General features: G+C 41.1%; 3 protein-coding genes across 5 annotated transcripts in view; 1 reads left to right on the forward strand and 2 right to left on the reverse strand.

The window, feature by feature from the left end:
- The first annotated feature begins 1,911 nt into the window (after positions 1 to 1,911).
- On the forward strand, positions 1,912 to 7,944 carry LOC111962628 (fibroblast growth factor 23). The gene is made up of 3 exons (XM_023985849.2): positions 1,912 to 2,274; positions 6,648 to 6,751; positions 6,913 to 7,944. Exons 1-3 carry the CDS (start codon positions 2,067 to 2,069, stop codon positions 7,291 to 7,293), a joined length of 693 nt encoding a protein of 230 aa, XP_023841617.1. The 5' UTR covers positions 1,912 to 2,066; the 3' UTR covers positions 7,294 to 7,944.
- A 6,558-nt stretch (positions 7,945 to 14,502) lies between these two features.
- tigara (TP53 induced glycolysis regulatory phosphatase a) lies at positions 14,503 to 17,381 on the reverse strand. The gene is made up of 6 exons (XM_023983280.2): positions 17,240 to 17,381; positions 16,614 to 16,651; positions 16,118 to 16,239; positions 15,865 to 15,942; positions 15,562 to 15,672; positions 14,503 to 14,973 (listed from the first exon to the last, which is right to left on the reverse strand). The coding sequence occupies exons 1-6, from the start codon at positions 17,269 to 17,271 to the stop codon at positions 14,605 to 14,607; spliced, it is 750 nt and encodes a 249-aa protein (XP_023839048.1). The 5' UTR covers positions 17,272 to 17,381; the 3' UTR covers positions 14,503 to 14,604.
- A 3,298-nt stretch (positions 17,382 to 20,679) lies between these two features.
- The window catches only part of LOC111962629 (G1/S-specific cyclin-D2), a 339,617-nt gene continuing 334,290 nt past the window's right edge, over positions 20,680 to 26,006 (reverse strand). For all 3 annotated transcript variants that reach the window (XM_070443167.1, XM_023985852.2, XM_023985850.2), the window contains one exon: positions 20,680 to 24,565. In XM_070443167.1, coding sequence (XP_070299268.1) covers positions 24,392 to 24,565 — 174 coding nt within the window. In that variant the 3' untranslated portion in view covers positions 20,680 to 24,391. The remainder of the gene's footprint in view (positions 24,566 to 26,006) is intronic.

Raw genomic sequence — 26,006 nt, forward strand, 5'->3', positions numbered from 1 at the left:
ACACATATGAGATGAGTAATGCAAGATACGGAGACATTATTAAAGTGGCTAGTGTTTCATTTAATTCATTTCATTGTCAACAGTCATCATACTCCATATTTGCCACAGCCAAAGAGAAAGCAAAGTTCCAATGAGATCAATTCACCAAGCTGAAATTGTATCGATGTGCTAGCTAGGCGCTATTTCCATCAAGGAGGATGGCAGACAATGAAAATATGTAATACAAAGGCTGTTTTGGATTTGGACCTTTATGAGACAAAACACGATTTTATATGGATAATTAGTACTGCTGTTGCTTGAACCATGGGGCTCCCAGGAGATATAGCTACTGTAATAGTTATGCAAGTTAAAAGTGTTGCCCAGTCTGCCAAGTAGAATAATCTCTACCGCTAGCACCAGATCAAGCCCACTTTCATTGTCACAATGGAACTGAAAAATGTCTTCACCACCACCTACCTATTCAGGATGATGATCAGTAATTGAGGAATGAATGAAAACAAGCTTTTCCACTGTCTTGCATGTGTTCGTCTGGGATGATAACATAGCAGGATTCATGGTTTATTGAATTTGGATGGTGCAACATCTTATCTTCCATCCTTTCTTCTCCCCACAATGTCATCATAATAAGACATGCAATGTGAATGTTCATGAAGGTGAATCATATTTGTTTTGATAACAACATCCTTATCATTCTTTTTTTTTTTTGCTGGTCCATATGGGCAACAGGACACTATCATGACAACATGCAAATACGTGAACTGAAATAGATATTTGGAAGTGTGAGAATTGTGTTTCTGTCACAATGCCTTCTCATGTCATAAGGGGCACCTAGTTCAGTGTACACCTGTTAGTCCAAACCATAGGTCTTTGTACCAAATGTATTAAAGCTGCTTAAAGAGTGTTAGATACTCAAATGGTGTTCAAGCCTACAGTAACTTACAATACAGTGCGTTGCAGGCTCTCCAACTTGTGAAAAGGTGCTATGGGTGGTAGTGGATAAGGGAGTGGTGGTAGCGATTCAGTGTGTGTCCCTGTGTGTCGGCAGCCTAAGTTTGAGTTCTCTCAGTTTTCTATTCCTGCACTGAGGGGAGTGTGCTTCCTTCTGAATCCGCCTCCTCTTTTTTAACATATACCTCACCTTCTGCCTTAGTTCCGATTTATTGAAATGATTGTAAATTAGTTTGAAATAACAGACTTCTCCAATCATTTGTTTCTTAAAAAATATGATGACGAGTAAGAATGCTAATATACTAAAAATGGTTTTCCTTTTATTTTTGTACGTATGTGCTGTGCACAGCAGTCAACTGTATTCCTGAATGAATAATAAAACATGTTTTATATGGGTTGTTATTGTTGTTGTTATTTTATGCCTGTGCTGTATGTCAATTGGGAATTGGATTTAGAATGATTGAGCCTCCTATGTGTTGATTTGGTCAAGGCCACCCTGAGTATTTTATATTGAGTAGGTAATACAGTATACTCAAGACAAAACATGCCAGCGATTTACATGTTTCTTTGTGGCAGTTGATAAATAAATGTAACTATTTCAAGGAATATACTGCAATTCTCAACACACTCAAATTCCTTTGATATATGTGAAGCTGGGGCTCCCCCTTCTGGCAAAAATAAATATGGCCACGTTTTGGGAAGAATATGGTTCACCCAAACCACCGTGAAGGCGATTATCAGAGAGCAGGAATGGCATATGGGCCAGATACTTTAACCTTTAAAGTGAGTGGCGGTGGTGAAATTCCCTGGAAATGTAGGCTACACGAATACATAATACATACATAATTTCCCACACATACATACATTATTCTGTTGAGCTTGACACCTGTTTTTTTATAGGTTAGAGCGAGCATAATGTATTGTTAGCCGTGTTATCTAAAGAGTTCATGAAACTCAATCTCACATCCGGTCAGCCAAAAAAGTCTCGACAGGGTTGGGCCAGTCACAGAGCTGTCAGTCTTCAAATAGAATCTTTGGCCTCTGTTCCCGTCAATTGTGTTCAACACTGCACCTTGAGCACCTCAGGATTACCGTGTGAACCGGCACATTTCCCCAAAATGCAACCGGCTCTCCTCGTGATCTGGCTGGCCGCTCTACAACAATCCATTCCGGTGAATTGTTTCCCTGTACACCTAGACCTGTCGCCACCGCACAGGACAATCAAAGGAATCTTCACGCGCCCCGAGTCTGTCGATACAGGACATTATTTATGGAAGGTGACTTTGAATGGACATGTAAAGAAAGCCATCTCCACAAACTCTCTCGGTAAGTGTATTTTTCTTTAATGAACTATTTTCATACTACCCAGCTAGCACATTTGGTTCCTTGGAAGTTGTGGGAACGTATATTTCTGGTTCAGATGTGGCACCACAGGTTCTAAAGTGGTGTGACAAAAGTATTGCGTGTCTTTTCAGGGGCCTGGAGTTTTTCCTGATCTCATGACCTGGGCCCGGTTTCCCGATAGTGATAAAACACTTAAGCCTAGGTTTCAACAATGCATATTTCCTACTGCATGCGTTTCCCAAAACACCACGCAGAGAGCATGTTCGCTAAATGTGTCGATACTGATAGGATCAAAAGAAAGAACACTGCTCTCGGATCTCCCTTTCCAATCTTACCTTAATATTATAATTTTTCCACAATACTGATGACGTAACAGCTCCTAGAGATATCACATATGACTACAAATATTGAGGCGGCTTATTCTAATGCTTACCCTATAACAATGCACTAAATCAAGATTTGGCACACGTTACACCATGAAATATATTCAGGCCAACATTACAGAAAGTAGTGTACAAATAGTTAAATAAAACTACATTTCATTAACATAAAATGGATTTCAATATTATTCAAATATATAGGTCTGTGTAGCCTATATCCTGTATTTATTTTAATACAGCCATCTGGGTTTTCATTTAAAGTGTCTTTATGTCCTTCGCTTGTTTTGCAAAGAAATGGGCAGCTTTGTATTTGTAGTCACTGTCACATTCATTCTAAAGTTAATCAGCGGTCACATAAAGACAAACATCTTGAGTTTGTGTTTAAGTGAGATCTTGTGTATAAAGTGACGCAGAAGGGCAAAAAGGCATTCACAACGTACTTAGCTGTTCGAGTAGTCTGAGGAGGTCATTAAATAACGAGTGTTTTTCAAGAGCAACTTTAGTAACGTTGGTTTTAGGAAACAGCTCAGAGATCTAAGGATGCTCCTACGACGGTTCTAATGATGAACGTAGCCCTTAAATGCTTTTGGGAAACTGGGCCCAAGTCAGGTAACTATGGGTCCTATTCGTAGGTTATGTCAAAATATTATTATTATAGATGCAGTATCTTCCCTTTTCATCTGTGCTATGACTATGGGGCTGGGGGCTGTGCCATACACATTTAGCTAGCTGAATGCATTCCACCGAAATGTGTTTTCTGCATTTAACCTAACCCCCCCTGAATCAGAGAGGTGCGGGAAGCCTGCCTTAATCGACGTCCATGTCAAATCAAATGTTATTTGTCACATGCAGATGTTAATGCGAGTGTAGGGAAATGCTTGTGCTTCTAGTTCTGACAGTGCAGTAATATCTAACAAGTTATCTAACAATTCCCCAACAACTACCTAATACACACAAATCTAAAGGGGTGAATGAGAATATGTACATGTAAGTATATGGATGAGCGATGGCCGAGTGGCATAGGCAAGGTGCAATAGATGGTATAAAATACAGTATTTACATGTGAAATCAGTAATGTAAAATATGTAAACATGATTGAAGTGGCATTATTTAGAGTGCATTGTATAAAGTGAACAGTGATCAATTTATTAAAGTGGCCAGTGATTGGGTCTCAGTGTAGGCAGCAGCCTCTGAGTTAGTGATTGCTGTTTAGCAGTCTGATGGCCTTGAGATAGAAGCTGTTTTTCAGTCTCTCGGTCCCAGCTTTGATGCACCTGTACTGACCTTGCCTTCTGGATGGTAGCAGTGTGAACAGGCAGAGGCTCGGGTGGTTGATATCCGTGACTATATTTTTGGCCTTCCTGTGATATCGGGTGGTGTAGGTGTCATGGAGGGCAGGTAGTTTGCCCCCGGTGATGCGGTGTGCAGACCGCACCACCCTCGGGAGAGCCTTGCGGTTGAGGGCGGTGCAGTTTCTGTACCAGGCTGTGATACAGCCCGACAGGATGTTCTCGATTGTGCATCTGTAAAAGTTTGTCAGGGTTTTGGGTGACAAGCCAAATTTCTTCAGCCTCCTGAGGTTGAAGAGGCTCTGTTGCGCCTTCTTCACCACACTGTCTGTGTGAGTGGACCATTTCAGTTTGTCTGTGATGTGTACGCCGAGGAACTTAAAACTTTCCACCTTCTCCACCGCCCGGGAAGCAGTTGTTGTTGGGGGTTAACTTCCTTGCTTAAGGGCCGATATCTAGCTAGGCTACTAAAGCTACTAGTTTTTGTTAGCTAGCTATAGATTGGATCATTCTAGCTAGTTTTGGAGGACGACTAAACCGCTTTTATAAACTGCTTTTATTAACACACCTTGATTTCCATGAACATTTGTGTTCGCTCATGAGGCAGGCAGGAGAGGGACAGTCACCAGTTAACACAGCCACGAAGTAATAAACCCCGCCTATTTAAAAAATGTCTCATCTTAAAATCATATTTTAAACCTAACCACACTGCTAACCTTAAATGAAGACCAAGAAGCACATTTTTGTTTTCATACATTTTTACGATATGGACAATTTTGACTTCGGCTGTTATCTAGTGAAAGCCCAGGAGAGGAGCGTGAGCGAAGAAAGAAATCAAGTGCTGGTGAAATCAAATGTAGTTGTCGGGAGACATGGTTGATGAGACGCTGTAGCTAGGAGACCACTGTGACTGAACCCACCTGTTGCAGCGAGTGTGGGGGTTACCGTGTGAAATCTCAGGGACAGGGTTGTATTCACTTGACAAAACCAAGGAAAACAGGCTTTAATTGGGGGAGGTACTATGTCAACTTGTCCAATAAGAAATGCCTGCTTTCTTTTCATTACAAAACATTTTATACGTTTTTCTACGGCGTGAACAAATGAATAGGGTAAACTTGTTCAGTGCTGCTGCTTTGAAAGTGGTGCCCCACCAGATTGAAAAGGCAAATGCTGTCTCGCCACATGTTTTCCGGCAGCTCTGTTTGTTTCACAGGAACGACGTCATATGTTTTCTGACCGGTAAAACACATTTTTTAAACGTTCTGAGAGCAGAAGTGAAAATTGACTGTTCTGGGAACGTTTATTTTTAAGTTGCAGGAAGGTTCTGAGAACATTTTACTCTGGTTCCTTAAATCTTTCCCTGGGAGGTTTTATTTTCTTTTCTTAATAACTTCCTTTAAAACATTCACTAAATGTTTCAATAATAGTAACACTGCTAGCTTATTTTTGGTATATTAAAAAAAAGAACTCCAAGCACAGATAGGACAATGGAAATTCCTTTCCTTAGGGATTAATCATGCAAACACATTAAAAAAAAATTTGTGACAAGGCAGCTGTGAGATTCTAACCTATAATCTTCTGTTCTCTATCCATGGAATTAGTCCACTACGCCACCAGGATGGAGCTAACATGTCGTGTTTTCTTACCAATACAAAGCTGTTATTTTTAGTCTATTCAAACAGACCCTATTTCAAAGGAAACAAGCACTCATTAAGACCAGGTGTGGCCAATTAGTGGGCGTGGCTAACACACTTAAGATAGAGGATGGAGAGTTTTGTTGATGCTGAGAACGGAATGTATGTTTTTCAATAATAATAATACATTTAAAAAAATTCAATTAATAATAATAATAGAACGGTCTCTCTGAACGTTACTAAAGTTTGCGTGTGGTTTTTATGGAAAGTTTTCTTGACCTTCTCGGAACAATTTGAGAACAAGATTTTAAATAGAACCATTAGGAAACCTGTAGGAAACTTTATCCTTAAGTTCTGAAATTCCCACAGAAGAATGTTGTTTCTGAACTGTTAAAGAATATTCCAAGTGTGTGTGTGTTGAGAATGTTCCAAAGCCAAGCAACTATCCTGTAGGGATTAATGCCAGTATTGTGACACTCATCACTATCGCGGCAAGGAATCAAAACACGAAGCGGCTTTAACTTCTTTAGGAAAACTGCCCTAATGTTGGAAAAAAACATAATTATGTTGTCATCCAGAGGCACATTTATTTTCATATTTTCAAGCCATAGCACACAATATTTTACATACAGCAGGTTTTTAAAGGACCAAAGAGTGTTGCTCTGCGTTTTCATTTTTGTCATAGAAAAATAAATAGTATGATACTGGTATCATCCCGGCCTTACTATCCTGCACCATTCTCAGAAAGTTGTGGGAAGGTTGTATGCAAAATAACCAAAGGACAGCCACGCTCTCACCAAGCTCTAAGAAACATATGGTTCTCAGAACGTTATGTGCTTGCTGTGTATGCTTTATTTTGTAGTTCATTTCACACAAATAGATTTCATTCAAGTTTTCACACTCAAACTAAAGCAACTGTACAGATAATGTCAAAATTAACTAATTCAACAAAGTGCCTTATTTAGGATTGATTAATCATTTACCAAAAGGAATACATTGTCTGTCTCTATGTACAGTATGAAATTGTGACATGTTTTTTTATTTTTCCATAGTTGTCCTCCCAATAAGAACAGAAACAAGTGACTTTGTGTCAATATTGGACTTGAAAAGTAAACGTTTCTTATGTGTGGACGTCGAGGAAAAGTGGTTCCGTTCTGTAGGTATTGCATGGCAAGTCATCCATGGATGGCCACTCTGGGAACAGTCAAATCTGCTCTCCCAAATCACTTCACATTCATTGTGTAATTAATTTCCGTAGAATCACTTAACCTATTCATGTGAAATTCAAGTTGTGTTTCTGTTGTCACTCCCTACCAGATGATGTTCAGCAGGAAAGAGTGCCTTTTCCAGCACAGGCGGATGGAGAACCATGTTGACGTGTTCTATTCATCCAGCAATGGACTGTTGCTCCTACTGGAAGGGGCTGAGATCCCTGAGAAAGGGTATGACTTGTTAAAGAGACACATGGTTTACAGAAGGAAGAGGAGCCAACAGGAGAACCCAGATGCAGACTCCATCATGGAGGATCAGGACCTGGCTATGCAACAGGACCAAGAACGAGCTAGCGCCATTTCCAAGGAGACCATCACTTCTTGTGACGACCCTTTGCGGGTGTTGCATTCCAATAGCCCAGGCAGTCCTATCAAAATGGCTGTGCAAAAGGCAGACAAAGTGGCCCAGGGTGGTCTAGCGGTCTAAGCAGATGCCTCCGGCACACGTCTACGGTGTTGGTATAGGTTTGAATCCAACCTACTGCCCACTCTCTTTCCCCACTATCATCCTCTCTCTTTATCTTAGGGGTAGGCAACCCTGTTCCTGGAGTGCTTGCAGGATTTTGCCCCAACTAAGCATCACACCAGACCAAATGAGCTAATTGATCAGTTCAGTGATTGACTAAATTCAACACACCTGGTCTTCCAGGTTGGTTAAATCAAAAACATGTAGTGCCTGTGTCACTCCAGAACCAAGGTTGCCTAGTCCTGCTCTAACTGTTCAATAAAGTCAGAAAATAGCTTAAAAATATATTTTTAAAAAGGAAAATGCAGAGAAAGAGTGACGCATTGGCCAATAGCTTGACTCGAAAGGCCAGAGAAATGGGCTTTGAATTTGAAGCTTGTCTGGAAAATGTTTAAACTTTTTGCTAGATAACATTAAGGGATATACAGTAATGCCATGCACCAGTGCCTCAATCCTCGTGAGTTTGTAATTTTGCAATCGTAGTCTGGATGGAGGGGTCACAATACAACTTGAGAAGGAGCACGTTAGATTGAAACAAGGAGGTGAATTAGAAAGCTGATCAGTGAGCATCATGAGAAACAGTCCTATAGTATATGCTGAGGTAGTGCTTCCTAAGGTCATTAATGAGTGGATGAGAATGGGTGGAGGAGACCATGTGTATAGTGCAGTGAGAAGCCAACCTTTTGGTTATGCAAGGGTGTGATGCACTTTTTCACTGGGACCAGAAATCGGCCCTGGCATTTGTAACACACCGGCCCATTTCTTTCCTCAAGGCCCTGACAGCAGCCATTTTTTTTGTGGCCCCCATGATGATAATTTTGCACAAAAAAACCCAAGTTAGGCAGGCCCACGAGGTAAAAAATCAACTGGCCCATCTGACATTTTTCACGATATGCCTGATGGCCAGTCCGCCCCTGCACTTTTTAAATATTTACATTGCAAAAGACTTTCAAACAGTTTGGTTTTCTCTGTGTCAAGGATGAAAGTCCAATCAAATCATCCTGAAAATATGCAGGCTCATTATGAAATGGGCACTTCTTGTTTTTATAACAGCGTATAAAAAGTTAAGGCAGGTCACCCATTTCCTTTTCTACATTACTTAGAATCGTATATCAATACATACAGAGAGACGTTTGAGTAGCAGTTGACGAGGGGCCTGTTTGGCAACATTCAACATAATTTGTCCTTTTTGGGTAATGCCTGGGTTGAACCAGTGTCATGTTGTCCTTTTAACTCCTTTTAAAAAGTAAAATTCTAAACTGGTTTGGTATTGAGCCTGATGTTGCAATAATTTGTTTGCATGAGATTTTGCTATGCATGTCAAAATGGACCAACATTTCTGTATGAATTATTGTAATTGACAAGTAAATATTATTTGATACAACATTGCATTAATGCATTGTAACTTCTATTAATTGAAGAGCATTTTTCAATAGATGTGGTATGGAATTACTATATTTTGTCAATCTATAGGTTGTGGTGGATGTTCACAATGTTTAAATATGGTAAATACACTATATATACAAAAGTAAGTGGACACCCCTTCAAATTAGTGGGTTTGGCTATTTCAGCCACGCCCATTGCTGGCAGGTGTATAAAATCGAGCACACAGCCATGCAATCTCCGTAGACAAACAGGCAGTAGAATGGCCTTACTGAAGAGCTCAGTGACTTTCAACGTGGCACCGTCATAGGATGCCACCTTCCTAACAAGTCAGTTCATCACATTTCTGCCCTGCTAGAGCTTCCCTGGTCAACTGTAAGTGCTGTTGTTGTGAAGTGGAAACGTCTAGGAGCAACAATGGCTGAGCCGCGAAGTGGTAGGTCCCACAAGCTCACAGAACAGGACCGCTGAAATGCGTAGCGAATAGAAATCGCATGTCCTCAGTTACAACACTCACTACCGAGTTCCAAACTGCCTCTGGAAGCAACGTCAGCACAATAACTGTTCATCGGAAGATTCATGAAATGGGTTTCTATGACTGAGCAGCTGCATACAAGCCTAAGTTCACCATGCCCAATGCCAAGTGTCGGTTGGAGTGGTGTAAAGCTCGCCACCATTGGACTCTGGAGCAGTGGAAACGCATTCTCTGGAGTGATGAATCACACTTCACCATCTGGCAGTCCGACAAACTAATCTAGCTTTGGCAGATGCCAGGAGAATGCTACCTGCCCCAATGCATAGTGCCAACTGTAACGTTTGGTGTAGGAGGAATAATGGTCTGGGGTGGTTTTTCATGGTTCGGGCTAGGTCCCTTAGTTCCAGTGAAGGGATATCTTAACACTACAGCATTTTGTATTTTTATTTATTTATCCTTTATTTAACTAGGCAAGTCCGTTAAGAACAAATTCTTATTTACAATGACGGCCTACCCCGGCCAAACCCTAACGACGCTGGGCAAAATGTGCGCCGTCCTATGGGGCTCCTAATCACAGCCGGTTGTGATACAGCCTAGAATCGAAACAGGGTCTGCAATGTCGTCTCTAGCATTGAGATGCAGTGCCGTAGACCGCTGCGTCACTCGGGAGCCCATACAATGACATTCTAGACAATTCTGTGCTTCCAACTTTGTGGTAAGTGTGGGGAAGGCACTTTCCTGTTTTCAGCATGACAATGCCCCTGTACACAAGGCGAGGTCCATACAGAAATGGTTTGTCGAGATCGGTACGGAATAACTTGATTGGCCTGCACAGTGCCCTGACCTCAACCCTATCAAACACCTTTGGGCTGAATTGGAACGCCAACTCCGAGACAGGCCTAATCGCCCCACATCAGCGCCCGACCTCACTAATGCTCTTGTGGCTGAATGGAAACAACTCCCCACAGCAATGATCCAACATCTAGTAGAAAGCCTTCCCAAAAGAGTGGAGGCTGTTATAGTAACGAAGGGGGGACCAACTCTATATTAATGCCCATGATTTTGGAATGAGATGTTTGACGAGCAGGTGTCCACATACCTTTGGTCATGTAGTGTATATCAAGGTTGTGTTTCGCTGTCATTTGAAACCATACCAAATGTTAGCTGGTGCTGGACACCATTAGGAAAAAGCAATGAGCCATCACAATATAATATGTATTTATTCAAATGTATTCACATATTGTTATTTATAATGTGTAATGTTTTGTATGGATGCTTATTGTCTTATCATATAATATATACACTGAACAAAAATATAAACAACATGCAACAATTTAATAACAGAAGAGAACCATACAAAAGAGTTATGGTTCATATAAGTAAATCGGTCAATTTAAATAAATAAATTAGGCCTTAATCTATGGATTTCACATGACTGTGAATACAAATGTGCATCTGGTCACAGATACCTTTAAAAAAAGGTAGTGGTGTGAATCAGAAAACCAGTCAGTATCTGGTGTGACCACCATTTGCCTCATGCAGCGCAACATCTCCTTCACACAGAGTTGATCAGGCTGTTGATTGTGGCCTGTGGAATGTTGTCCCACTCCTCTTTAATGGCTGTGTGAAGTTGCTGCATAATTAAATCACATTTTATTTGTCACATACACATGTTTAGCAGATGATATTGTGGGTGTAGCGAAATGCTTGTGCTGAAACATGAGGTGCTGGCAGCGGATGGATGGCACGACAATGGGCCTCGATCTCGTCACGGTATCTCTGTGCATTCAAATTGCCATCGATAAAATGCAATTGTGTTTGTTTTCAGTAGCTTATTCCTGCCCATACCATAACCCCACCGCTACAAAGGGGCACTCTGTTCACAACATTGACATCAGAAAACCACACACCCACGCGACGCCATACACCCTGCCTGCCATCTGCCTGGTACAGTTGAACCGGGATTCATTCCTGAAGAGCACACTTCTCCAGCATGCCAGTGGCCATCGAAGGTGAGAATTTGTACACTGAAGTCAGTTACAACACCTAACTTCAGTCAGGTCAAGACCCTGGTGAGGATGACGTGCAAGCAGATGAGCATCCCTGAGATGGTTTCTGAAATTGTTTAGTTGTGCAAACCCACAGTTTCATCAGCAGTCCGGGTGGCTGATCTAAGACGTTCCCGCAGGTGATGAAACCAGATGTGGAGGACCTGGGCTGGCGTGGTTACACGTGGTCTGCGGTTGTGAAGCCTATTGGATGTACTGCCAAATTCTCTGAAATGACATTGGAGGCAGCTTATGGTAGAGAAATGAACATTAAATTATCTGGCAACAGCTCTGGTGGACATTCCTGCAGTCAGCATGCCAATTGCACGCTTTCTCAAAGCTTGAGACATCTGTGACAAAACTGCACATTTTAGAGTGGCCTTTTATTGTCCCCACCACAAGGTGCACCTGTGTAATGATCATGGCATTTAATCAGCTTCTTGATATGCCACACCTGTCAGGTGGATGGATTATCATGGCAAAGGAGAAATGCTCACTAACAGGAATGTAAACAAATTTGACATAAATATGCTTTTTGTGCATATGGAAATTTCTGGGATCTTTTATTTCAGTTCATGAAACATGGTACCAAAACTTTACATGTTGCATTCATATTTTTGTTCAGTGTAAACGGAAACAGATCTAAATATGACAAATTCTGACATAATATTACTAATGTACATAGCATTTGAAATAATTGTTTCACACTAGGTTCATAATCACACCTTGTTAGCACTGCTTTCAATGCAGCTCTAGGTAACACTTTACATTAGTAGTAATGCTGTAGTTACTACAGTCACAACATTGCTGTTTTCTAATAGCATAGTAATGGGGTTGAGTGGTTTTAGTTATTACGCCAGTGGAAGGAAGAACGGTCCATCTCCCTCTTTTGTAAAGGCAAAAACTCAATTGCTATACAATTAAAATGCAATTATCCTACTCTCCTGACTACTATGTATTACTGGTATAATTAAAGTATTACTACATAGGTTTAGACAACTTAATATAAAGTGTTACCCAGCATTCATTCATTAACATGGTGGTTGGATTCCAAGAGGTAAAACTGTGGTCAATCACAAAAAGCCTTTCATGACCATGAAGTTCTGTTTTTCATGACAACAACAGATAGAACATGATGTGAGTAGTTGCAAGAAGGAGATGTGATGTTAAATGTGATGTTATAAGATGTATAAAGAAATACATTAAACCAGCCAAAAGCTTAAGTAATACAAAAAGGAATTGTGCCTGGATAAACATTTTTTCTTAAAGTGTGTTCTTTACTTATCAGCAAATTTTTTATTTGAACATTTGTGGAATAAGCCAAACGTCCACATTTCATTCACCAAATAAAACTACCAGTAACATAGAGAACATATAGATGGTGTCAATGAATATGACATTTGAATTTCAAAGACAGTGATGTAGGTTTTTAACATGTCAGCTGGTTATGCATGGCGCAGTGATGAGATGGAATGGGAAAGCTTCAAAATATGATTGTTTATTTTCTCAATCTTTATTGTGTTGCATAATGTACATTAAAATACTATCAGACAAATACATATACACTACCGGTCAAAAGTTTTAGAACACCTACTCATTCAAGGGTTTTTCTTTATTTTTGCTATTTTCTACGTTGTAGAATAATAGTGAAGACAAAAAATGTAGTAACCAAAAAAGTTTTAAACAAATCAAAATATATTTTATATTTGAGATTCTTCTAATAACCACCCTTTGCCTTGATGACAGCTTTGCACACTCTCTTATCTCAACCAGCTTCCCCTGGAATGCTTTTCCGACAGTCTTGAAGGAGTTCCCACATATGCTGAGCCCTTGTTGGCTGCTTTTCCTTCACTCTGTGGTCTGACTCATCCCAAACCATCTCAATTTGGTTGAGGTCGGGAGATTGTGGAGACCAGGTCATCTGATGCAGCAGTCCATCACTCTCCTTCTTGGTAAATAGCCCTTACACAGTCTGGAGGTGTGTTGGGTCATTGTCCTGTTGAAAAACATATGATAGTCCCACTAAGCCCAAACCAGATGAGATGGCGTATCGCTGCAGAATGCTGTGGTAGCCATGCTGTTTAAGTGTGCCTTGAGTTCTAAATGAATCACAGACAATGTCACCAGCAAAGCACCCCCACACCATAACACCTCCTCCTCCATGCTTTACGATGGGATATACACATTTAGAGATCTTCCGTTCACCCACGCCGCGTTTCACGAAGACATGGCGGTTGTAACCAAAAATCTCCAATTTGGACAAATTTCCACTGGTATAATGTTCATTGCTCGTGTTTCTTGGCCCAAGCAAGTCTCTTCTTCTTATTGGTGTCCTTTAGTTGTGGTTTCTTTGCAGCAATTCGACAATGAAGGCTTGATTCACACAGTCTCCTCTGAACAGTTGATTTTGAGATGTATCTGTTACTTGAACTCTTTGAAGCATTTATTTGGGCTGCATTTTCTGAGGCTGGTAACTGTAATGAACTTATCCTCTGCAGCATAGGTATCTCTGGGTCTTCCTTTCCTGTGCTGGTCCTCATGAGAGCCAGTTTCATCATAGCGCTTGATGATTTTTGCGACTGCACTTGAAGAAACGTTCAAAGTTTGTGAAATTTTCCGTATTGACTGACCTTCATGTCTTAAAGTAATGATAGACTGTCGTTTCTCTTTGCTTATTTGAGCTGTTCTTGCCATAATATGGACTTGGTCTTTTACCATATAGGGCTATCTTCTGTATACCACCCCTACCTTGTCACAACACAACTGATAGGCTCAAACGCATTAAGAAGGAAATAAATTCCACAAATGAACTTTTAAGAAGGCACACCTGTTAATTGAAATGCATTCCAGGTGACTACCTCATGAAGCTGGTTGAGAGAATGCCAAGCGTGTGCAAAGCTGTCATCAAGGCAAAGGGTGGCTATTTGAAGAATTTCAAATATAAAATGTTTAACACTTTTTTGGTTACTACATGATTCCATATGTGTTATTTTATAATTTTGATGTCTTCACTATTATTCAACAATGTAGAAATAGTAAAAAAGAAAAGAAAGAGAAACTCTTGAATGTGTAGGTGTTATGAAACTTTTGACCGGTAGTGTATGCCTTAAAATAATTTTAAATAACTCAACCAGATTCCGATATGGAGTATGTGTATATCTTAGTCAGACCGACTCACACTCAAGAGGCCAAGGCGAGTCAGGCCAGCCCAGTACCACTTTGCCTATCTACCATAGTTGCTGGAACCATGCTAGAAAGGACAATGTGAAAAGAAGATATCCTAAACAGCACAGTACGGTTCTAGTCAGCCCTATAGTGTGAACCAGGAGATTATTTCCTTCAACCCCCTCTACTCTACCCCTCCTCTTAGATGTGCTCGCACCTGTTGATGAAGACACAGCGGATGGCTGAGAGGGTGATGCCCGCATCCCTTTTTGTCACAGTGAAGATAAACCGACATATGCCCGTGTTGGGACAGAGAGCGATCACATGGGACATGTCCAACCCCTGGGGTAAAGGACACTTTAGCTCGTCCACAAGGTAGCGCATGGCCACACGTATTAGGGCCCCATGGCTGACCACCAGGGCATGGGCAGGAACATCTCTGGTCCCATCATCTGGCTTGCATGCAAGAGCCCCCTCTGGCATCCCTGTCTCCCTCTGTCCTGGTCTGCAGTGGTCAGCCACCATGCGCTGGAACAGGTGCTCCAGAAACTCTTTGATCCGCGTCTTCATCTAATACAGAACAAAGCACTCTTATTCACAACACTCTCATCCTTCCCCTTCCCTTCCTCCACCCACACAACAGACTGGTTGACACCATCCTGATGGAGGGGCCAACATCTTGTCCTGTGTGGCTAGAGTGTTACTGGGCCCGGGGGCCCTTCTGTCACATAAACTAGCTGTTGGATCACACTGACACTGAACGTGTGACCTGCAAGCTGAGTCCTAATTGGCAAGTCAATGTACGTTCTTGGTCTCAATGGAACATTCCCCCACACTTTAAATTAGTTTCTCCAACTGAAGTAGCGACTTTTCAATCGGGACATTGTGTGGCACTAAAGGCCTATGTACTTTGATCCCCACTTCAAAAGCATCAAGCAGACAAACCTCAATCAAATTAATTTGATGAAGGGATCTGTTATGCAAAACATATATTGGACATCTTCAGAGTCAAGGATGGATTACCCTGTGTAAAGCATGCCAAAGGTGCCATCTAGTGTTGCTAAAATGTATTGCATCTGGTCTCCCATCAGAGGTATTTCAGAGAGCGCGAGAAAGAGAGAGAGAGCGATGCCCTCAGGATCCCCCAGAGTGACTCACCTGTTCTATAGTCTCTCCCCCTGGAGGAGTGAAGTCCAGCCACGATTGACCAGCCGCTGTAGCCATGTTCTTCATGTCCACCACCAAGCCCCCCTCGGCACTCCCAAAACTCTGAAAAATAACAGCCTCTTTACTGTATGGCCTTGAGTACAAAAACACACATGGTCATAGAACTATACACACACACACACAGGCACCCTCACGCACAAACAAACAAACAAACACACACACACACTGACAATGAAAACCGCATCTATGGAAATAAGATATTGACAACCTTTAGCCCAGAGAAAGGGTACTCACCCTCTCTTTAAGTGATGGATCGGTGACAATTTCTAGGCCAGAGCAACTACTGTTGTGTTTTACAATTGCTTCGCAAGTCTGTAACAAAACAGACAAAACAACCATTCACATACATCTTTCTAAGGAGAGATTTTTTTCATAAACTTCTACCTACACAATAAAATCTAATCCGCGGGCCATCCCAACACATAATAATGGGGTCCAATTATATTCTAAAAGATGCTAAGGGGTCTGTGACATCATCACCACTCACCTGGCGGGCACGGGCCATGTCACTGACAAACACGTTGGTGAACTTGACGTCTTTGAGATATTTTCCTGCAGCCTCTGCCTGCTGCATCCCTATTTCTGATAGAGACGAGTCTATCGCCTGGCCTGGGGGATTGGGAAATGCCCAGGATTGGCGTGATACTTTAGGCCACAGTGATATGCCATTGAAACATGAAATCTATTGGGATGATCTGTTCCAAAGCTTTTACTTTGTGCTTTTTGAAACGTTTCATCCAAGAGTCTTTCTAATGCAGTGGTTCCCAACCAGGGGTACTAGGACCACAGTTGTTACTTGAGAAGGCTCATGAGACCATAGGCTTACTGGTAAAATGCACGAGGGGGGGTATTTCAGGGGTACTCCGGGAGAGCAAAATTCAGTTGGTGGTACAGTAACCGAAAAAGGTTGGAAACCACTGCTTTAATGTATCCAAAACAGTATCAAAACAAAGACACAGATGTGCTTTTATAGTAAATCATACCTTGTAGGAGGCCTTTTTTATTCCATTCTGTTTCACCACTGGGGGGGGAAAAACGATCTATAAGCATGTAATAAGACAATAATAACGTAGAATACAATTCAATACAGAACTATCTTTAAGCATGTAATAAGACAATAATAACATAGAATACAATTCAATACAGAAGACAGCCCCATCTAATGAGAAATACATCTAAATTGATGGTTTAGTTAGTAGTAGGGTATTTCTCTTTAATCATACTGTATTACTATTGAAGCAGTGATCGACTTGAACAGGACTGCAGTAACTCCTTGACATTTCATAAGAAGCAAGGCTGAACATTCGCACTCAGTCTGACCTTTATCTGGACGTACACTCCAGCCGCTGGAGACTGGAGTAATGCGACACCAGCTCAGCGTAGAGCGTCTGTGCGGTGGCGGTGCACCGATAGCATGCAAGCCATTAAAATTCTAAATTGTACTAGGATAAGCATTCACCCGTTTTTGACGTGCACATTGTCAATAACCATTCACTGTATGTAGCAACAGTATCGGGCTACAGTCTACAGTTGCATTGCAAATGGAAACAGACATACACTGAATAGTAATGAATCGACCGCTAGTATCTTCTGAATAATGCACACTTACTGTCGAACTATCGTTATGCCAAAGGTAAGCATTGTTATCCTTTTAAATTTGAGGTAGTTGATGAACCTTAAATCACAATTCTTCAATATGAACTTTCTTCCTGTCACCTGCAAAACACAGCACGAGCACGTCTGTGTATACGGTAATGACGTAAAGACGCTCTGCAATATGATTGGCCATGTCCCTTCTAGTACAGGAATGACATCAAAATGGTAAGATAGCATTTTATATGGTGTATTTAATGTAAAATACAGTAAAACAAATTGCCTATACATTATTAGCGTTTAAGCGAATCTGTGAAACCTATTGTTATTCTTTAAAAAACATATATTTTCCCATAGTCCAATCACTCAAGCATAGATTGGTAACTTTTTCTTCTTCTAATTTGGGACACAGCAACTAGAGGCCATGAGTAACTTGGTCAAGAACAACGGCACCGATTGGCCTATAGGTGTCGCTGTTATAAGTGGTCTCACTAGAAACAGTCATATCTGCTGCCCCGTTTACCTCGAGACTTGAAACTTTGTGTGTATGTGTCTTACCTCATGCTGAACAAATTTGTCTCAATGACCCAAAAGGTCCGTCAGGATACATTTTCCTCAATTTTGGACATTTTGGAAAACCTTTGAAAAATTCATATCTGCTTAAAAAAATGTTTTGCTTTAAAGGCCCAATGCAGACCTTTGTATTTAAATATAAAATCATTTCTGGGTAACAATTAAGTACATTACTGTTGTTTTTGTCAATATAAATAGTCAAAAAGAAACAGAAAAGCAATTTCTCAATCAAGAATTTAGTTAAGACTGTCTGGGAGTGGTCTATGTGACCTAATTGGATGAGCCTAATAGGAGGGATATTTAACCTGAAAACCATCTGTTATTGGCAGCGAGGTTCGAAACCCTTTTTTATTGGTCTATTAACTTATATTGCTTGGTGATGTCGCCAGGCAGGCCAACACTCCATCCCACCAAAACATGCTGAAATTTCTGTCTTTTCAAACAGCTCTTACACTAAAATGGCATTATCATAACTTTTCACAATTTCACAGTATTATTCCAACTTCATAGTGTGGAAATAAATATAATCACGTTTTTGACTGTACTGGGACTTTAACAGTTAGCAATTAAAAGGTCCCTAAAGAAGGCCTCCCGGGTGGCGCAGTGGTCTAAGGCACTGCATCGCAGTGCTAGCTGTGCCACCAGAGACTCTGGGTTCGATTGAGTGTAGTCTGGCCCAGGAGTGTGAAGGTGAACGGAAAGGCTCTGGAGCAACGAACCGCCCTTGCTGTCTCTGCCTGGCCGGTTCCCCTCTCTCCACTGGGATTCTCTGCCTCTAACCCTATTACAGGGGCTGAGTCACTGGCTTACTGGTGCTCTTTCATGCTGTCCCTAGGAGGGGTGTGTCACTTGAGTGGGTTGAGTTACTGACGTGATCTTCCTGTCTGGGTTGGCACCCCCCCTTGGTTTGTGCTGTGGTGGAGATCTTTGTGGGCTATACTCGGCCTTGTCTCAGGATGGTAAGTTGGTGKTTGAAGATATCCCTCTAGYGGTGTGGGGGCTGTGCTTTGGCAAAGTGGGTGGGGTTATATCCTTCCTGTTTGGCCCTGTCCGGGGGTATCATCGGATGGGGCCACAGTGTCTCCTGACCCCTCCTGTCTCAGCCTCCAGTATTTATGCTGCAGTAGTTTATGTGTCGGGGGGCTAGGGTCAGTTGGTTATATCTGGAGTACTTCTCCTGTCTTATCCGGTGTCCTGTGTGAATTTAAGTATGCTCTCTAATTCTCTCCTTCTCTCTTTCTTTCTCTCTCTCGGAGGACCTGAGCCCTAGGACCATGCGTCAGGACTACCGGGCATGATGTCTCCTTGCTGTCCCCAGTCCACCTGGCCTTGCTGCTGTTCCAGTTTCAACTGTTCTGCCTGCGGCTATGGAACCCTGACCTGTCCACCGGACGTGCTACCTGTCCCAGACCTGCTGTTTTCAACTCTCTAGAGACCGCAGGAGTGGTAGAGATACTCTTAATGATCGGCTATGAAAAGCCAACTGACATTTAATCCTGATTATTATTTGACCATGCTGGTCATTTATGAACATTTGAATATCTTGGCCATGTTCTGTTATAATCTCCACCCGGCACAGCCAGAAGAGGACTGGCCACCCCTCATAGCCTGGTTCCTCTCTAGGTTTCTTCCTAGGTTTTGTCCTTTCTAGGGAGTTTTTCCTAGCCGCCGTGCTTCTACACCTGCATTGCTTGCTGTTTGGGGTTTTAGGCTGGGTTTCTGTACAGCACTTCGAGATATTAGCTGATGTACGAAGGGCTATATAAAATAAACTTGATTTGTTTTGATTCGAGCCCAGGCTCTTTCGCAGCCGGGCCGCAACCGGGAGAGCCATGGTGCGACGCACAATTGGCCTAGCGTTGTCCGGGTTAGGGAGGATTTGGCTGGTAGGGATATCCTTGTCTCATCGTGCACTAGCGACTCCTGTGGCCGGCCGGGTGCAGTGCGTGCTGACCAGGTCGCTAGGTCTACGGTGTGTCCTCTGACACATTGGTGCAGCTGGCTTCCGGGTTGGATGAGCGCTGTGTTAAGAAGCAGTGCGGCTTGGTTGGGTTGTGTTTCGGAGTGCATGGCTCTCGACCTTACGGGAGTTGTAGCGACAAGACAGTAACTACTAACAATTGGAGACCCCGGAATTGGGGAGAAAAAGGGGGTAAAAAAAAGTTTATGAGTGAGAGAAGATTTTATTAGTAAGATAATAAAGCAATTTGTCAAAATCATAAAAAGAGCTGGATTGGATTTCATTCATGGTGAGTTTATTGATCATACAGCATGCCTTGATCCTTAACAACACTTTAACTGATCCTTTCAAACAGACCAATATAGAGCTGATTAATCATAAACAGAAGTTGTCAATACAGAACTTTGAAACCAACGTATTCACTTACAAGGCCTACATGATCCAGTCCCCCCCAAAAACAGCCTAACAAGCTGCATAAGAGTGCCTTAGAGCCCCAGAGTAAGAGGACAAACTCAGACACCAATCCCCCACTTGCCTGAAACTGGACTGATTAGAGTGTGTTTAAAAGGATGTCATACAGGGGAAGCAACAGAAATAACCAGATTCGCCTTATTTGTTTGTCTACCATCCAATTGATTTAAGCTGTCTACGTTCTTAATGGGAGATTTTGGTTGGTTTTGGTTGGACATGATGTCCGTCATCTTAGCTTTTGTTTTTAAAACAAGACTGTGGCCTGCCACCCGCCAGACAATCTCAGCTCCACTTCACTAACATCTCCCCAGTCCTTTTGGTTTCATGACTACAGCAACCTCTAATGTTCACCTCACTGTATGTTCACAATCACATCTCACAATCTGCTCCACTAACCATAATGACATACAAAAAGAAAACAGAAGTGAGAATAACATTGGACTGATATGGTGTCACACTCTTTAAAGCAGAAGTTTATTGAACAGAGGTTGTGCAACAGACATTTCTGAGGTACATGATGTAATTTATAGTGGATGGGGACAACTAAAGAGAAATCCACGCTGTTGAAACACACTTCCTCATGTCAGATACAGTATGTGGTGAGGTGTTTGATTGATTGGTTTAGCCATTTTGTATTGGTTTTCCAGACAATAGAACCTGGCACATACCAGATCAACTAAGCTCATCAAATCAAGCTTAGGAACCAAAATCAATTGACATTCAATGTAATTGGTACAAACCATATACTCATCAGATATTTGAGACATTTTCACATTTGTCTTTGCAATGAATGTCACATGAATCTCACATTTAGCACCACAATGAACATGGTATCACTTTAAACTGACTGAGGAAGTGGTGACTGGTTGTTGTGTCCCATCCACTAGGGTTTAAGTCCAGGTGGGAGCCTTGCATGTATGCCACCCAACACGGTCAGTACATTTCACAACAGACAAACTACTGTGCTTCCTACTGTACTGTTACTCTTCCCAGGCTCCCTAAAAACTGTAGAGTTGTGAGGTATTGAGATATAATTTTTTTTGTCCAGTAAACCTGAGGTATAGAGATACCGCATTTGCAGAATGTGACTGAGAAAGGAGAGCAAAATAGATCAAAATGAAAAGAAAACATGCTATCTAAGCAACCTGTACAAAGAACATTTCCAGTCGAATACTTATTTCATGTTCTTCTATTACCATCTACTTCAGTATTCTGAATGTATCTCTTAAGCGGTAAAATAATTATATTATAATACAAATGTTTATAAAATAGCAGCACACTCAAGTGACATCACAACTAAGTCATGTTATTTTTTTATATATAAGAATGAAACAAAATCATAGCTTTTAGCAGCGCAAAAAGACAATAATAATAACTCAACACAAATATTGACACTTTATGATGTCTTCACACCACCTCCATCTCTCTTCACTTTGGAATACAGTATCTAACCCCTTACAAACACTCCACAAACTCCATTAGGTCTGGACACCCCATAAAATAAAACAAACACAACTTTAAGGAGGTGTATTTACAAATTCAAACCTAACACAGTCCAAAAACGAAATCATAATCTTTGCTCAGAATAGAGCTTGCAAAAAACAAAAAAAAGCTGACATTCTTGGCAATGATGAACAGGGGCTAGTTTTGTTGAGAGGTTGAAGATGGCCTGGTTTATAAGATTTGTTTCTCAAAAACGTAGCCTGCTAAAACACTGAATCCTCAACTTCCCCTCATACCTACCTACCACACACATACTCACGTACACACAAACAAACGCTCAAGCACACACATGCGCACACACACACCAAAGCCCCCTTTAAATGTAGCATTGAGAATTTTGTGTGAGTCAAAGGAAAGCTACCTTGTGCTGGCGATGTACCCTGTTGTCAGTCTTGGAAGTGAATTTGTTTAATTCTGACGTTTGGGTAACTGATTGAACCCCATGCCAATGAAGTGACTGAAGCAGCAATCACTCGGGAGGAGAGGGGTTCACACAGAGACAGCTACACAGGGGTATCCCCATAGACAATAGGCCAGGTTCTACGAGCAAAACTATCAATAAGGTAGCCTTGAATATAGACCAACTTCATTTGTTTGAAAGAAAACCTCAATTGCCCTCAGAACATGTGCAAAAATCTGATGTTATGGTAACATTTTCTTTATAGTTCATCGCCCATGTTACTTTTTTTGTTGCTATGAAGCAGATCGAATAGAAAATTCAAGTATAACAAATATTTCATAATGTGATAACTTCTAAAACAAAATCATAAAACTGAAATCATAAAGGTCTGTAGCCTTTTTGAAATTGGCATTGGCATTAATTATTTGCTAAAACACATGAAATGGTCAGATGGCCCTTTCATCTTGCATTTTTCGGAATGTTTTTCGATCGGAATGTCCTCATATCGTAAGGTGTTAGGCCTCAATGTGGGAAACCAGCCCTACAAATTAAATCAAAGAAAAAGCTCACAAGAAAGCAGAAAACATCCATAGACCCCCACACCGTAACCATTTCATTTGTCCCTTGGGGAGCATGTTTTCTAAGTGCTTTGCTGTTGAAATCATAGGCGTGTTGAAACAACTATGAGGGACTACAGATGCAATGATCACAAATCTTCCCCTGCTCCAATACATTTCTCTGTCCTCTAATGAACCAATAAAGTTCATTCTCAATTAATGAGCTGGCAGCGTAAAATCTGGTTTTGATCCTAATTCGTCATCAGTGGCCTCGATCTGCCCAAAACGCAGAAATCAGATAGATATAATTTGAGGCCTTTAGGCTCCTCTGCTGTATCCTTCAGCAACTCACCTACATCTCCTCCCTCTACACAGCAGCATGCTTCTGCAGCGCAACAAACCCTTTCTTTCCATCTACACCTGTTCACCCCCAACCCCTTCCATCCACCACAGGGATCCCCCCTCTCCTCTCATCTGAGATGCTAGGGCACCACTTAGAGGCACACACTCCTCCTTACTGACACTAAGCAGCCTGAAGCTCCTTCCATAACTCCAAAAGAACAAAACAATAACATGAAAATACAAATGCTATCTGGCAATATTTGATTGGTATGTTGGCAGTGAAAAACAAACACCTCAAAATGAAACTTCTAAAACAGAGGGTCCACGGCTGACTCTTTTAGACAAAATGAAGGAGCACAGCCACCCCTCTCTCCTCTCTCTCCATCCCTTTCACCGTTCCTCCACCCACTAAGGGGACTCAGATCCCCAGATTTCTGTTGGCCGACAACGCATATTAACTGAAGGCAGTGATATAACATAGATGCCCTGCAAATAATCCCTGTCTCCTGCCTGTTCCATAGTTTATCACCAGTCTAGTCTTCCCACTCAAGTGCCAAGCCATAACGCTCCAACACACACACACACACACTCACACACACACGGCAATCACACCAACCCACTCACACACAGAGATGCATGCCCACACACATACGAACAAGCAGCCTGACAAAAAGAGCTTATTGACGTCTATTACTCTTCATTCAAAAATAAGTTTCTTAATAATAATAATAATAATAATGTAATTCACTATTATATACTTGGCTGTTCCCTGGATTTGGGACCCTTCTTGTCTCTTTCTTAGCACAATACTCTGCAATTCATGCAAAGTGCTCCCCTTATCACCAACACACAGCCAAACCATGTCATATTGAGCCCTGCCATTCACGGTCAGTGTAGCCCATATGGGGCTCCTATCTCAGGCAGACCAACATGTACCAAAACAAAAAATAAAAAACAAAACAGAAAAACCTTGCCCCAAATGTGATCCCATATATGCAAGCCTTGAATGGACTCACCACTACTTTTTAAAAAGCCTTATTAAGCTATTGGTTTCTTATTCAATATAACTTTATTATGATTAAACAATCAAAAACAGAACTCAAAATATGATTGGCTTCCCTTCTGTATATCTGAGGAACCATTGAGCTTTCGTGTATCAAGTCAGAGCTTTTAAAGGATATCTATTTTATATCTAAAAATAGCTTTGATTTCGTAAAATATATGGGCGCATGTTTTTGTGTAATAAAATAAAAAATCTCTACAAAAACTAGCAAGCACTTTTTTCAAGGGGTAGTTTGTTTTTTGTTGTTTTTTTATGTTGATTTGTTGCTTATTTCGGATGTGCTACTGCTTCTTGCAGGCTCACAAGTTGATGTCACAAACGTCTGTTGGGGTGCTGGACTGATCCAGCTCGTCCATGGTCTTACTGCTGGGACCATGCTGGACCTGCTGCTGATGTTGCTGCTGCTGCCGCCCCTCGCGCAGGCTGCTCACCAAGACCCTCTCAATCTGCTCCTGACACTCCTTCAGACAGTCCTGCAACACACAACCAAACAGACATGTCCATAAATATATGAAGAGTGCACAGTACACAAGGAGATGGAAATAAATTTGTAAATAAAGTCAGACTCAGACAAAATGACACGTGTGTGCATTTACATATACACCTACATAAATATTAAACATTTTAAGATTTACATTTGAGTAATTTAGCAGACGCTCTTATCCAGAGCAATTTACAGTTAGAACATTCATCTTAAGATAGCTAGGTAAGACATTTTCTCAATAAAGAAGTTATCAACAAAGGAGATGCGAATGACTGAGATGTCAGTATACATTTAATACCTTCCAAGTTACAGCCAAAGCAAACAATGTAATATTTCATAGATTACTGGATTGATATATTGTGTCACAGCCACTTACCTGCCTGATATTTGATAAGGTTGCATATCCTTTCCATAATCCATAACCCCAGCCCTGACCAATGATGTATATGTTTTTTTCTGGTCCCCCATATATATGGGTTAATTTTTTGGTTAAGAAATACTGTAAAATCACCAGGAATTCAGCAAAAAAATTGTTTAATTGAGGAAATCTGAGATATGTGAACATGTCTCAGTGTAATCAAGGTATGAAATGATTATTTACAAAAATATAATCTCTTTTCAGGCTTAGTTGTGGTCAATTTGCAGTGTACAATTAAGTGATAATGCCTGAGAAGCCGGTGTTTGGAAGATATATTGGCACGGGTGTTGGCAAACCGTGCCGATATATCCTCCAAACACCGGCTTCGAGAGCATTATCACTTTTATACAACAGGTTACCAACATATTCAAATAACGATTTAAATATTTTCATAAAAAATATATATTTTGATGAATTTATTCATACTTTTGTATCTTTCCACAAGATATAGTCCCAACACAAATCTAGGGTTTCTACCCAAGCCAGCTGATCGTTCTATCGTTTCAGTTGCCAGAGACCCAGTCGTTCAGTCTTTTTGTTCTGTATATATGGATGCGACCCAGTCGTTCTTTCTAAATGTTCCATTGCCATACTGGCTGGCAACATTCTTATCCCTTGCTTGGTAGCTAGCCAACTACGGCTAACTTACTTGTTCCCCCGACCATCAGCTTCGAATCTATAGTTGCCTACCCCTGATGTATATAAACCCTGGATTTCTGATGCTATGTAATGGCCAATGAGAGGCTTTGAAGCCACCGGTCGGCCATGTTGGCACTCCTCAGAAAAAGCAGTCCTTTATAGGAATGAATGGAATTTTACAGTATTTTAATTAAATGTAAAAAATAAAAAAATTAAAATATTTTTAAGTATTCATTTTTTTGTATTGGAGACAGTAACATTAGAACTTTCAAAAAATTATAATTTAAGGAAAAAGTTATATATTTTTCAATGTTTTATTTGTATATATAGCTCACAATTTAATTTAAAAGTATGCATTAAGGTGTCTGTAATA

This window comes from Salvelinus sp. IW2-2015, linkage group LG4q.1:29, assembly GCF_002910315.2.
Source record: "Salvelinus sp. IW2-2015 linkage group LG4q.1:29, ASM291031v2, whole genome shotgun sequence".
NCBI lineage: Eukaryota > Metazoa > Chordata > Actinopteri > Salmoniformes > Salmonidae > Salvelinus > Salvelinus sp. IW2-2015.

Excerpts from the sequence above, each read along its gene's own strand:
- tigara (XM_023983280.2), bottom strand. The coding sequence starts at position 17,271 with ATGCTTACCTTTGGCATAACGATAGTTCGACA. Across the intron at positions 16,240-16,613 it reads TAAAAAAGGCCTCCTACAAG|GCCAGGCGATAGACTCGTCT; the intron begins GTATGATTTACT and ends CCAATCCCCCAG. Across the intron at positions 15,673-15,864 it reads ATCCATCACTTAAAGAGAGG|AGTTTTGGGAGTGCCGAGGG; the intron begins GTGAGTACCCTT and ends GTTATTTTTCAG.
- LOC111962628 (XM_023985849.2), top strand. The coding sequence starts at position 2,067 with ATGCAACCGGCTCTCCTCGTGATCTGGCTGGCCGCTCTACAACAATCC. Across the intron at positions 2,275-6,647 it reads CATCTCCACAAACTCTCTCG|TTGTCCTCCCAATAAGAACA; the intron begins GTAAGTGTATTT and ends ATTTTTCCATAG. Across the intron at positions 6,752-6,912 it reads AGGAAAAGTGGTTCCGTTCT|ATGATGTTCAGCAGGAAAGA; the intron begins GTAGGTATTGCA and ends ACTCCCTACCAG.